Source organism: Malus domestica, chromosome 07 (assembly GCF_042453785.1).
Source record: "Malus domestica chromosome 07, GDT2T_hap1".
Taxonomy (NCBI): Eukaryota; Viridiplantae; Streptophyta; class Magnoliopsida; order Rosales; family Rosaceae; genus Malus; species Malus domestica.
Window position 1 is genome coordinate 18,341,503 of NC_091667.1, and position 12,741 is coordinate 18,354,243.

The 12,741-nt window shown below is 36.2% G+C and overlaps 1 protein-coding gene across 2 annotated transcripts; it reads left to right on the plus strand.

Annotated features, from left to right (window-relative positions):
• Nucleotides 1-580: 580 nt before the first annotated feature.
• Nucleotides 581-2,747, plus strand: LOC139197553 ((+)-neomenthol dehydrogenase-like). Of its 2 annotated transcripts, XM_070825242.1 has the most exons (5): nucleotides 581-784; nucleotides 955-1,085; nucleotides 1,189-1,435; nucleotides 1,784-1,855; nucleotides 2,028-2,747. In XM_070825242.1, exons 2-5 carry the CDS (start codon nucleotides 1,066-1,068, stop codon nucleotides 2,577-2,579), a joined length of 891 nt encoding a protein of 296 aa, XP_070681343.1. In that variant the 5' UTR covers nucleotides 581-784; nucleotides 955-1,065; the 3' UTR covers nucleotides 2,580-2,747. The 2 variants fall into 2 exon arrangements, with proteins under 2 accessions (XP_070681343.1, XP_070681342.1); XM_070825241.1 differs by having other exon boundaries at nucleotides 784-1,085.
• The last annotated feature ends 9,994 nt before the right edge of the window (nucleotides 2,748-12,741 follow it).

A 12,741-nucleotide genomic window follows, 5' to 3' on the forward strand; every position in this document is an offset into this window, starting at 1 on the left:
TGGGTTCTTAACGGGTCACCTGATAATGATCCGATTAGTTATCGTGTTGATCCGAAACCAATTATTTTCATGTCGTATCAGAAACTACTAGGTCTAGGTAGGGGTTGAACCCGTGCTATGTAACTAGAAAAACTAGCATCTGCCAACTCCGCTATGGGAATTTTGTTAATTACGTTTACGTTTTTATTTTTAAAATATGTATCTACCATATAGGTTATTAAAATTTCCGCGCCCCATAAAAACGGGGCCCTGTGCGGTTGCATACCTCGCACACCCTCAGGGCCGGTCCTGATGTACCGGCTTATGTTTCAAGCACATAAAAAAATTTCTTCATGCATCGAGAATCAAATTAATTGGATATTTTGGAATATGTATTTACAAATAGTCAACACTAAAATTCCAATTGTCTTTGCTGATGGTTGATTAACACGAATGAGGATCCTCTTTAGATAATCTTTGTAAGAATTTCGAAGATATGTAAATTGTGTCTATTCATTATATATTGTATGATAAAATTTTTTTTTAAAAGTTTTATTTAAAATTGAACATAAATAGTATCTGATGAAAATTAGCTGTATAATGTACAATAAACAAATGTGATTCATGATTTATCGGGAAAGAATCCGAAAAGGAACCCCTAATTCGACTTACACCACAAAAATTTTGGATGACGTGGGCAATTGCATCACCCAAGGTTCTTTTCGTTGTGCAAAGAAAAGTCCACTTTCTGCTAGATACAATACTTCAGTAGTTGGAAGATGCCAACGAACAATTTTCTTCTAATGTATAATAAACAAATATGATTCATGATTTATCGGGAAAGAATCCGAAAAGGAACCCCTCATTCGACTTACACCACAAAATTTTTGGATAACGTGGGCAATTGCATCACCCAAGGTTCTTTTCGTTGTGCAAAGAAAAGTCCACTTTCTGCTAGATACAATACTTCAGTAGTTGGAATCATTATAAGCATACAAAACAAAACAAAACTCAAACACTATATAAGCACGCAAACGATTATCTAACTACCTACTGATCAACCCGATCGATATCGAATCATTATCAATGGCAGAAGCAACAAAGCGGTGGCCACTCGATAACAATTTCTCGCTCTTTGTTTTTGTTTCTTATTTTGTTGTTGTGAATTTGTTGTGAATTTGGTGTTTGTTATGCGTGTGAATTTTTCAGGTATGCAGTTGTGACAGGGGCAAACAAAGGAATAGGATTAGGGATTGTCAAGCAGTTGGCATCAGACGGAATAACAGTGGTCTTAACAGCTAGAGATGAGAGGAGGGGTCTTGAAGCTGTTGAGAAACTCAAACAGTCCGGCATGGCAGGTGAAGTGGTTTTTCATCAACTTGATGTGGCTAACCCGTCAACCATTGCTCCTCTCGCGGAGTTCATTAAAACCCAGTTCGGGAAACTCGATATCTTGGTACGATCATAGCTCATTTCTTAAAAAGTTTTTGTCTTTGAAGACTTGGGCTTTTGGGCGTAGCCAAGTTTTTAGATTAGATTAATTAGAATATCGTTTGAATCAAATTAAGTTTCTCTAACTCATTAATTAGATTAGTCGCTGGACTTTAGGGTTTTGCAGTGTAGCATACTCCTTAGGCCTCAAAGCTGGCTCTATAAATGGCATTGGATTTTGAGTTGGTTATAAAGAACATCTAAGGATCTACCCACACTGACCCTTTAATTTCCATTTTCTAGAATTTCTTACTTTTCAATAGTTTGAGTTGCTGAAGTAAAACAAATATTGAAAGATTTGTGCTCTGCACAGGTGAACAATGCAGGGGTTGGTGGATCCATTCTGGATGGTGATGCTTTTAAAGCTGCAGTAGCTTCTGGTTGGGTAAGTGTTTGACATAATTCTTCTCACAAGGCCACCTTTTGTGGCTAGAATTGGACTGGATAACATACTAGCCATTTTACTAGCAAATTAAATGATTATGTGTAATATTATTCTGGACAATATTTTCGCTGTGATAGATTGATGACTGATGTTTGGGGCGTGTGTGATGCAGAAAGAAACAATTGATTGGAATAAAGTGATGACTGAAAATTATGAGTTAGCAAAAGAATGCGTGCAAATAAACTATTACGGTGCTAAACGAACAACCGAAGCGCTTATTCCACTCCTCCAGTTATCCGAATCACCAATAATTGTTAACGTTTCATCCTCCATGGGCATGTTAAACAGAATACCTAGTGACAGGGTTAAAGGAGTTTTCAGTGATGTCGAGAACCTAACAGAAGAGCGAATAGACGAGATGCTGACTCAGTTTCTAGAAGACTACAAGGAGGGTTCACTTGAGAGCAAGGGCTGGCCCTCTCATATGTCTAGCTATATACTCTCAAAGGCAGCAATGAATGCATATACACGTGTTCTAGCCAGGAAGTACCCCGATTTTCGTATCAATTGTGTCTGCCCCGGATTTGTCAAAACAGATATAAACTCCAATTCCGGCGTCTTGCCTGTCGAAGAAGGTGCAGCAAGGGTTGTGAAGTTAGCATTCGTGCCCAATGATGGCCCCTCTGGCTCCTTCTTTTCTCAGAATGAAGTGACAGATTTTTGATTGAAGAAGATTTTATATTATAATGCAAATGTTGCCAATGTATGTCCTTTATTTGGGTAGCAGCTTGAACTTGTTAAGTATACTTGGAACAATCTATATTTGTAACAAAGTACCTTCTGTATAATGTTTTATTTCCTACTTGGAATATATATTCAATCAGTTGTGCAACATTGATGTTTTTTATTTTTTATTTTTTTCCTACTTGGAATACATTTTCAGTCTGACGTGCAACCATTTCCATCTCACATTGCAATATGATTGAATTTCAGAATTTTCATTTAGTCTCACTCTACTCATATAGTACCAAAATCTTATCCCAGTAAATGAGGTAGACTTATGAATTCTAGAATAATACCACTGTTCGGTTTTGCACCAAGTCTTGGATTAGCTCCAAGAACTCTATTTTTTCTTGAAGTCTTTGTCCACATCTTCCTAGGTCATCCTCTACTTCTTTTCTCTGAGCTTATCTCATAATTGCATTTTTTAACTGAAACATGAGTAGGTTTCGTTCCAAACCACCTTAACCGATTTTTTCTAATCTTATCTTCAATTGCGACCCCTCCTACTACTTACCTTAGATATCTTCATTTTTAATCCTGTCATTTCTCATGTGCCCACACATCCAACGAAGAATTCTCATCTCCGCAACATTCATTTTTTGCATGAGTTTATGCTTGACCGCCTAACATTCCGTGCTATAGAGCATTGTTGACCTTATTTTCGTTCTATAAACTTTTTTCTTGAGATTTTGTGGTTTACGATGGTTGCACAACATACCGATGCACTCTTTCACCTCATCTATATAGCTTGTATTATGTGGTTGAGATCTCCGTCCAAAGACACACAAACTCTCTGTTGTGCTGTCAAAATGCAGCATATCTTGATGCTTCTCTGTTGGGATTATTCTTGATTTTGAAGGTTTCCTATGTTCTAAGTCCTTTCAGTTTGTAGTTGGTCTTCATTTTCCACTCTATATTGCAGGTAGACATGATCGTCCTCACAGATGGCAGTCGTATCCTTGGCCTAGGGGACCTTGGAGTTCAGGGAATTGGAATTCCATTGGAAAACTTAATATGTATGTTTGCTGCAGCAGGTATTAATCCACAAAGAGTATGCTCTCTCTCTCTCTCTCTCTCTCTCTCTCTCTCTCTCTCTCTCTCTCTCTCTCTCTCTGCGTCTACATCTTATGTTTCTACTAATATTCATATTACAGTTTTCTTGGTTAACAAATTAATTTAGTAGATCTTATTTCGCTTCACCTATATACCTCTATGACAGATACTGCCGGTTATACTATCGATTTAAGCACAGAACTTCTCATGGCTCACCAGAAGCTCTAAGCATTTTATTCATTGCTAATTGATTTTTGCTTGGGAGATGCATCTTGATCACATGCATCATCATGATTTGCTTGGTTTTATTTTTCAACCAACAAGTAACTGTGTACAAAAAGATGGTTTTCATCCATTAAAAATGGAATTCAAGTCGATGTATTTTTTAGTTGTGCTTATATATATTCACCATAGTTTTGTGGCTTGTGACTTTTGATGAGACAATTTTTCGCACCGTGTGACAAATTGGATTCAAATAATGTCATGAATCAGCGTTGATACATCTGCTCTTGTCTCATAAGTGATGTGGATTAATCTGTTGCATGCTTGAAACATGACAAATATATAGGTTCCAAACTTTGAAATCCCCAAAAGTGAAGATTGATGATTTCAAGTCCGATTTAAATGACGCTCCATAGGTTGTGATTCAATTCTCTAAGTAATTCATCTCCATTTGTTTGTCATGACTGTGTAAGCCCCGAAGAGGCACTTGTACTCAAGCATTGAGAATATTTATAAATTAAGCATCCGCATGAAAATGAGAATGATTGGATCACAAATTAATGATACTCGATAATTTTGATTATAGTAGTTACTCATATCATCAAGGGCTATTCAATCACGTTTTACCATTAATGTCAACAAAGTAAAGGGTTGGTCAAATTGGAAAGATGCAAAATCCATTTTTGAGAGCCATTGAAAAATGTGGAATAAGGAAACCTATAGTAAACCCAAATGGTATTCTTGGGTGCATGTGATGAAGTGAAATAAATCACTATGGCATAACGCTTCTTGGTAGAGACATAGTCTACTATTGTAGGAGCAACCACATTTTTATAAGTGCAGTGTTATTTGAAACGTGAGACTTCTAGCATGTGGAGATTGCAAATACTTGAGATTTTAAGTTTTGATCTCTCTCTCTCTCTCTCTTTGAGCAATTTCATAAAGAATAGAGTGCCATGAAATTCTTTATCAAAGATTTCAAATGAAGAGCATAAAGCTCAAAATATGTACTCGATACCTATTCTAGATAAATTGGGTATAAATTGCCTCAACAAGTACATTTGTTAGTTTGAACTGAATTATATTGTTGCAACATACCCTTAAAAGAGTTAAGAGTTTTAGTATGACTCTTGAAGAGCCTTCAAGGATATTTGTACATATAATTTACATTTACCATGGAGCTTTATACTAATCTTTGTTTATTTTAATTCCTAGTTTTTATTTTGTATTTGGTCTTTGTCAACTGCCGATAAACTTCCCACTTCCCCAGGTCAAGCCCTAACCAAACTTAATACTGAAGCACATTACTTCACACTTGACAATGATGACTAGTCGAATCAAGACCATTAGGAGGAGTCACTTATTTAGCAAATTTATTCATCAAAGGGAATCTTCAACAATATGCTATAATGGACATACAAGCGCTTTGTGCTCTTTTCCCTTCAACTAGGTTTTTATCCCACTAAGTTTTTCCTGTCAAGATTAATTTTAGAGGGGCAACATTATGCGTGCCCAAAACCTTATCAATGTTTTCTAAGTTGTGCTTGATTTTTCTCCTTTGCTTTGGTTTGTCCCACTGGTTTTTCCAAGCAAGGTTTTATCGAGGCAACTATTATTGATTGGTGAACATCCAAGGAGGAGTGTTGCAAATATTATTCATTATATAGCTATTCACCTTTTGGGTCAATATGTAATCCCAATAGTTGAACACTTTTCTATGTAAATCCTACACCAGTAATAGGTACAAAGGGTGACAAATTAACCTAATTTGATCAAATTATATCAATTAAGATTTAATTTCCTATTAAAGATTTTGATAAAATTAAAAGCTAAATTAAATAATTAGCTCAAGTTATCAAATCATAAATTTAATCCCACAAATCACGGGATTCATATTGGGATTTCTAAACTAAGACTCAATCCCTTGCCTATAAATACTATGTTCATTTTCAAGCTATGAAAGAGAGAAACGAAGCAAGTCCAATCCTTTGGAGGAACTAGAAAGCTCTCTTGCCAAAGCAAACTCCAAACTCACAAACACTCTTGTGTTCTTCATCAAACTTGTGGAGAATCAACGAGCGCAACAAACACGTTCCGAATCATTAACCACTAAAACCGAAGATCGCCCACCACATGACACTACTTGTGGTCCCAATTTGTTTAAGATCAAGTCTCGACGGTTTTTGACCAAATCACATCCTAGTTCAAGATCAAGTGTTTGGCACCATGGGATCAAATCTCAATATTGGAAATACAAATTAGAGAAATATTCTTTTAAGAGATTACACCATAAAAATGTAACCCTAAACATTCATTAATACAAAAAGTTGTTTCGTACACGTGTCTTGTTTTATTTGATGTAGGAAATCTTTTACAACTTTGCATTTGCATTGTGTGTAGAAGAGGCTGTGACACACCCCAACTCGGTATGTCCACTAGGACTTCGAATCGAACTGTGTTGGCCAACACCTGGAAGGTGATGAAGCCATAAAGTGTAGTGATGTGGAAAATGTGAATAAATTTAAACCTAAAAGTGTCTAAAGACAAGAGTGCGTTGTGAGCGGGAATGAACCCATTTCATACTCGACGTCATAACATAAGTAAAGTACAGTAGTATGGGTAAAGATCGTACCCTCAGAGGTAACCACCTATACTGAGATTCGCCAATAATCCTCGTCAATACAAACTTTCAACAGCTAAAACGTGGAGGGGCGAAAAACAGAAGGGCGAGTGGGCAAAAACAAAACGTTTGAAAACACATTTCTCTTTTCTGAACATAATAACCCCTCACTATAAAACCCGTATAATTTCCCATAAAATAGTAATACATACGTATGTAGAAATCATGCTCGAGAGTAGTGAAAACCAAGTATATGCCATGTCAAGTATTCCAGCAATGAAATAAGTAAACCAGGTGAAATAAATCAATGTAAACTGATATGTCAGCCGGAGTCACCTAACGTGACCTGTACGGCTGAGCCTATAGCTTATTTACCAATTCCTGCACACGAGTTGAAACCACTTAATGTGGTATGTACGACAGGGCTGGGTGTAAATAAGTACGCTCAAGTGCTACGATCACGTGAAGGCTATGCGAATAATCGCGGGTCACCTATGAGTCGGACCCACCTAATGTGGTATGTACGATAAGGCTGTGCACCAAACTTGGATCCAAGGTGAGCGTGCAGTGCAGGAGGTGAACATCACGTGAAGGACTATGCCCTGGCCACGAACAGGAGCACTAACACGGGGGTGCTGGATAATTAGCATCTAAACATAACCATACACACTGCAATTACTATCATGAATATGCACTCACCTGAAGCTTACCTGGGCGTCCGTAGCGTCATGCAATAATATGTATATCTATACTAATGCATATACAAAAATATAATGCAATTGACATGGCATTTAAAAATGTAAATCCATTTAAAACCATTTCTGGGAAAATGGAAAACATATATACGTATATATAGAAAACCAAAAGCCTACTCACCTAGAGTCTGCGCTACAACTCCCTAGTACAAATATCGAGGCGTCACGAACGATCGGTGCCTAGAACAATTATCAACCCACGTCTCATAATCCTTATCAATAGAACATGTAACTTACATAAAACACATCCCCAAGGACATTCTAGAATGATTTGAGACCCATTGACCAAAAGTTAACCGTTGATCAAAGATCGACAGTAGGGTCCACAACCCTACATAAATCAATCCGGAAGATCTGCATCTCAGATTTGTGATCCGTAACTTCCAAAGATCCACATTATTTTTCTAGAATAACATACTAAAATCTTACCATGATCCGACAGTCGGATCCTCGCCAATTGCCAAAATTAAGTGGCGGCCGACGTTTTATTTTACGAACTTGCAAATCCGATTTGGGAAGATCCGTACGTCGAATTCCCGATCTGTAAGTTCCTATGGTCCTAAAATATTACGTGCTATAATGTATTAACATTTAGTGATGATCCAACAGTTGGATCGTCGATTTCTATACTATTCAAGTGGCGGTCCTTAATGAAATTTTGTCGGATTCTGCAGATTTTGCGGATTTCCTAGGCAATCTTTAGAACTCCATATCTCACTTGTTTCTCAACCAAATTCGACCCATAATATACCAAATTAAAGCTAGAGAAGTGTACTTGCTTGGAGTCCAAATGGTCGTCAGAGATGGCCTGAAAGACTGCTGTCCGCTGGAAACAGGGAAATTCGCTAGAATTTTTGGGTAACATTTCAACGTCCATAACTTTGTTAATACTTAAAGAAATCAAGTGATTCAAAATGGAAATCATAGTTCTCAACGAGACGAAGAGATTGGTACCTTGCATGACTGATAAATAGCTATGGTTTGGCCGTAAAAAGCCTCGAAAGTGGCGGAGGTCGTCGAAAACTGGGTAAACTTTAAATCGTTATAACTTTCTCATTTCTTCACTAAATTAAACGATCCAAACATGGAAATTTATCTAATCGAAGAGAGGAATCGATTTATACCTGTTTTGAGTTCAAAAGATGGCTGAAATTGTCTGAAACTGAAGGGAAACCCACGATTCCAATGAAGGTTCTTGAAATGGCATTTGTGCACAGTATTCCGAGAAACCAAATTTTGATTCAGGCTTATAGGTCTGAGGAGAGTAAGAATATGGTGATTTTCAAGTCGTTAATTCATCAGGAAGGTGGATTAGTACTTAAGTGTCATGGGTAGGGAGTTGAGGGTGAAAGAGAGATATGTGAGTTGAGAAGAGAGTCATGGGAGAAAGAAGGAGAAGAGGAAAAGAAGAATCCAGAAAAATGGGGATCAATCTGTGGGTCCCACGTGGCACACAACCAATATCACATGTTCAATTGTCAATTTACCAAAATGCCCTTGACGTTTAAAGGTTCGTAGAGTCTTCGTTATAACTCCAAATTATGCTCTGTTTGCGCCTACGCGTTCGTAGCGACGAGTACTACGAGGATACGCCAATAAAATGAGTCTTACGTGGCACGACATGGCAGTCAACAAAAGTCAACGTATTTGCCTCAAAGGGCATTTTCGTAAATTCACTTATTAAAATTATAAAAACCGTAAAATTGGGAACGGGCCGTTACATGCTACGAGTCAAGTCACTTCACACTGATGAGTAAATGAAAGCCACCTACTCAACGGCGGAGGTAGTAACAAGGCTAGGCTGCGCTTTAGCATAGGGAGAGTTTTAATTGTTTGGACTTAAAAATACTAATAGTTTAAACTATTTTATTATTTTTAATTATTATAACCCACCCAATAACTAAAAGTTATGACAGTAAGACTACTTTTAGAAAAAGAAAGAGTTAAAAAATATTAAATAAATTGTTTGCTTTAGTGAAAGTTCTAAACACGTTTTCTAGGTTTGCTAGGGAGTAGTCTATAAGCTTTAATATTTTATTATTTTTAGATTTCCTAGGGAGTAGTCACACGGTTTTAAAAACTAGGTTTTAATATTTTATTATTTTAGGTTTCATTGGGAGTAGTCACACAGTTTTAAAAACTAGGTTTTAGTATTTTATTATTTTAGGTTTTATTGGGAGTAATCACACACGGTTCTAGGTTTTTAGGAGTAATTATTAATGTTTATTATTTTATTCATTTTAATGAGTACTTACACGTTTCTTAAGACTGTATTTTTGGCTTTTGAAGGCTATAATAGTAGCCGATTTTTTCACTTTTCATAAAGCTTTGGTGATATTCGTGTACAATTCATAGAAACTGAGCCTACAATTGTGAAAGTTTATTGATTTTTCTCGTCAGTAGGTAAGTTTTTTACTACTTTATTCTTAATTCTTGATGAGTTTATTTGTTTATTGTTTGAATTTTAAGAGTTTGTACTTGAAAAGTTCAATCTCAAATTTAATATATTTTTTTTCTTATAGATTTCTTAGAAATATAATTTATTATATAAACTTGTTTATTGTTTTTCAATTTGTTAGGTCAATGTCTGTTCAATGAAGAGGTTAAGAACTATTGATTCATTCTTTAGAAAAAGAGATGATGATGATAAATTAGAGAGTGATATACGTTTTGCATCTAATGATATCGCACCAGTATCAACTGAGCGTATCAACTGAGCAACCTCATGATCCTCACCGGACATCTAATATAATTTCTTACTTCAAATTTGATTTCGTAATAATAATTTTAATTTAGCCCACCCAACAAATAATTTCTGGCTCCTTGCCCAACAACATAAGCACGACAAAGTTAAAAGTGAAGCGGGCACTGCAAAGATCTCAATACGTAGTATTCAAAGAGTGATTTATTCATGTTGGAAAAGGCCCTCAAAAACTAAATATCAAGAGATCAGAACAAACAAAAGAAAATTCTATGTACAGTGCAACATATCAAAACTTAAAGGGTAAATTACATTTTTGATTTGATTTGCTTGAGAAAGTTTCATATGTTGACACATGTCACTTTTGATAACTCATTCAATTTTGATGAGTCACATCTCATGTGTGTAATTTGTGGGACCCATGATGTGCGCCACATAACCTTTGCCGGGTCAAAATCTAATTTGTTGATGAACAATTATTTCGCCGAAATTTCAATATTTACAAGTTTGGCCATATTCGTAAGAAGTGATGCACAGATTTTCAACTCCATTTTCTACATGGCGTTCCGGTGCCCGAGGGTGGGGGACGTGGGGGGGGGGGGGGGGGTTGCATGTGGGGTGGGGTGGGATGGATGTGCTCGGGAAGAAGATGGGTTTTTTTTTAATAGGATAAATTATTATAATATTTTAAATGCATAAAAAATTATTTTTTTGCCACATGGCATTAATTTGGCAGCCACGTCATCAATTAATGGTTTACTTAACGGATTTTTTAACGGATGTATGAAATTGAAATAAAATGATAAGTAAATGTATGAAACTGAAATGTTTTAAAAATGTTGTAAGGAATTGAAATTGACCCCAAACCTGAGGGGGTAAAATGTAATTTACCCAAACTTAAATTTTAAACAAAATTTGGTAGTATAACTGTAAAAGAAGAGAGATTTTCAGTGTGCTGGGATGCGATTGGTACACAAACTGTTATAATACAAGTAGTTAGATACTTGAGAAAAATAACTTCCAATTGCTTGTATTGTAACACTTGGTGTACCAAGCCGTATTTCTAATATACTAAAAAGTTTCTTGTAAAAGAGACTGTAAGGAGAGAAAAAAATACTACAACAATTTAGAAAGACCTAGCATGCATGATTATAATATAAAAGGCATAGGTAGCCTATTGGACCAAATGTTTGAACTACTATTTTGTGCCTTTGTACTATTGAAGTTCCCATTATCATGGCGGGTTTTGAATTCCATCATGAGATTTTGGTTCCCAAGAGGCTGGTGATTAACTGGTTATTTGAAAAATGAACAGAAGCTCTAGGATTGTTTCCAACCCAAAGCAATCTCATTCTGTTAATATTCTTCTGAAAATTTTATGATGCTCCGGATTATCATATACTCTAAAATTGTTAACCGTTAAATATTTGTCATTGTATCTTTGAGCAATGATATAATAGTTAAAAATCTCGGAGTATATAGAGTGCCCGGAGTATATACTATAAAATCTTATTTTCCTAATCTCATATCAAGCTAACTTACAAGCTAGCTTCTGGCCTAGCAAGGAAGCAATCTTGATGTTTCTCACGTTGATTAATATTACATACGTTGCTCAAGAAAAATGTAGCAAACTCTGGCCACATATTGTTGGGCCATAGCGTAATGTTGCATGAGGAATTTGGGGTTTTTTTTTTCTTTAAAAGGAGAACAACTGATCGTAAGTCACGATTATCCATTCCTTTCGAATTAATGGTTTATTCCTCGATCTCCATATAGTTGGCAGTTCAGACAACTTTCTTAGATCCACTTTATTGATGGTCTATTTCTAGTACAAAATATGGCACCCGTCGTGACTTGAAGTCATGGCCAAACCGTGTTCATCGCCTTTGAGTCATAAACCAGGACTACAGAACCACCACGCTAAGGTCAGGTTCACATGCTATAAATTGCACTCCACTAATCCGTGCTACGTACCATTCCATCAACATTAAATTTCACAAGAAGTCACATCGCTAAATATCTTTAGTGATGTAACATAATGTTAATCTCATTACAACTCTTGGCATACCCGGATTGAAATTAAATCAGTTTCGTTGGATATATGATTTTAAAAGAAGGATTCTGAATGTTATATTTGCTAAAATCTTAGCAGACGGACTGTAATAGTCTAAAAACTATCACTTGAACCTTATATCATGTGAACCCTAGATTTGGAATCGCTCTTAGACCTGACATTTCTTACACGACAGATTCACCCGACTCGAAACTACCCAAAAATAATGAGTTTCAGGTCGGCACGTTACAAACCCAAAAAATTTGGAATCGCTCTTGATTATTTATTGATTTAAAATATATTTTTTCTTTAATGGATAATGAGTTGAGTCATTTTACTGTTAATATTAGCGGGTCTAGTGCGGGTCGGGTCATATTATCCGTTCATTTAAAGGGTGTCACACGAAACCACCGTTAAGATATTGGGTATGTCATGAGAATGACATGAATACGGAAAACACGACATTCTGACCCAAAATTAATTACGTCTATGAATACATCTATAAATATTAAATACTGACACCAAAGGAACCATTGGTACCAATTAGCAATTTTTTTTTTTTGAACTACCAATTAGCAATTTAGGATTACTATGGCTTCCCTGTTTACCAAGTCTTGTTCTAAAGTTGTCATTACCTTCCTACTGATTCACCCATTATTGGTTTCGAGGTCGTTCGCCGGGCACATTGTGGTTTATTGG

Coding starts and splice junctions, on each gene's coding strand:
- LOC139197553 (XM_070825242.1), top strand. CDS start 1,066: ATGGCAGAAGCAACAAAGCG. Junction 1,086..1,188: donor ATGGCAGAAGCAACAAAGCG/GTGGCCACTCGA, acceptor TGAATTTTTCAG/GTATGCAGTTGTGACAGGGG. Junction 1,436..1,783: donor TCGGGAAACTCGATATCTTG/GTACGATCATAG, acceptor TGCTCTGCACAG/GTGAACAATGCAGGGGTTGG.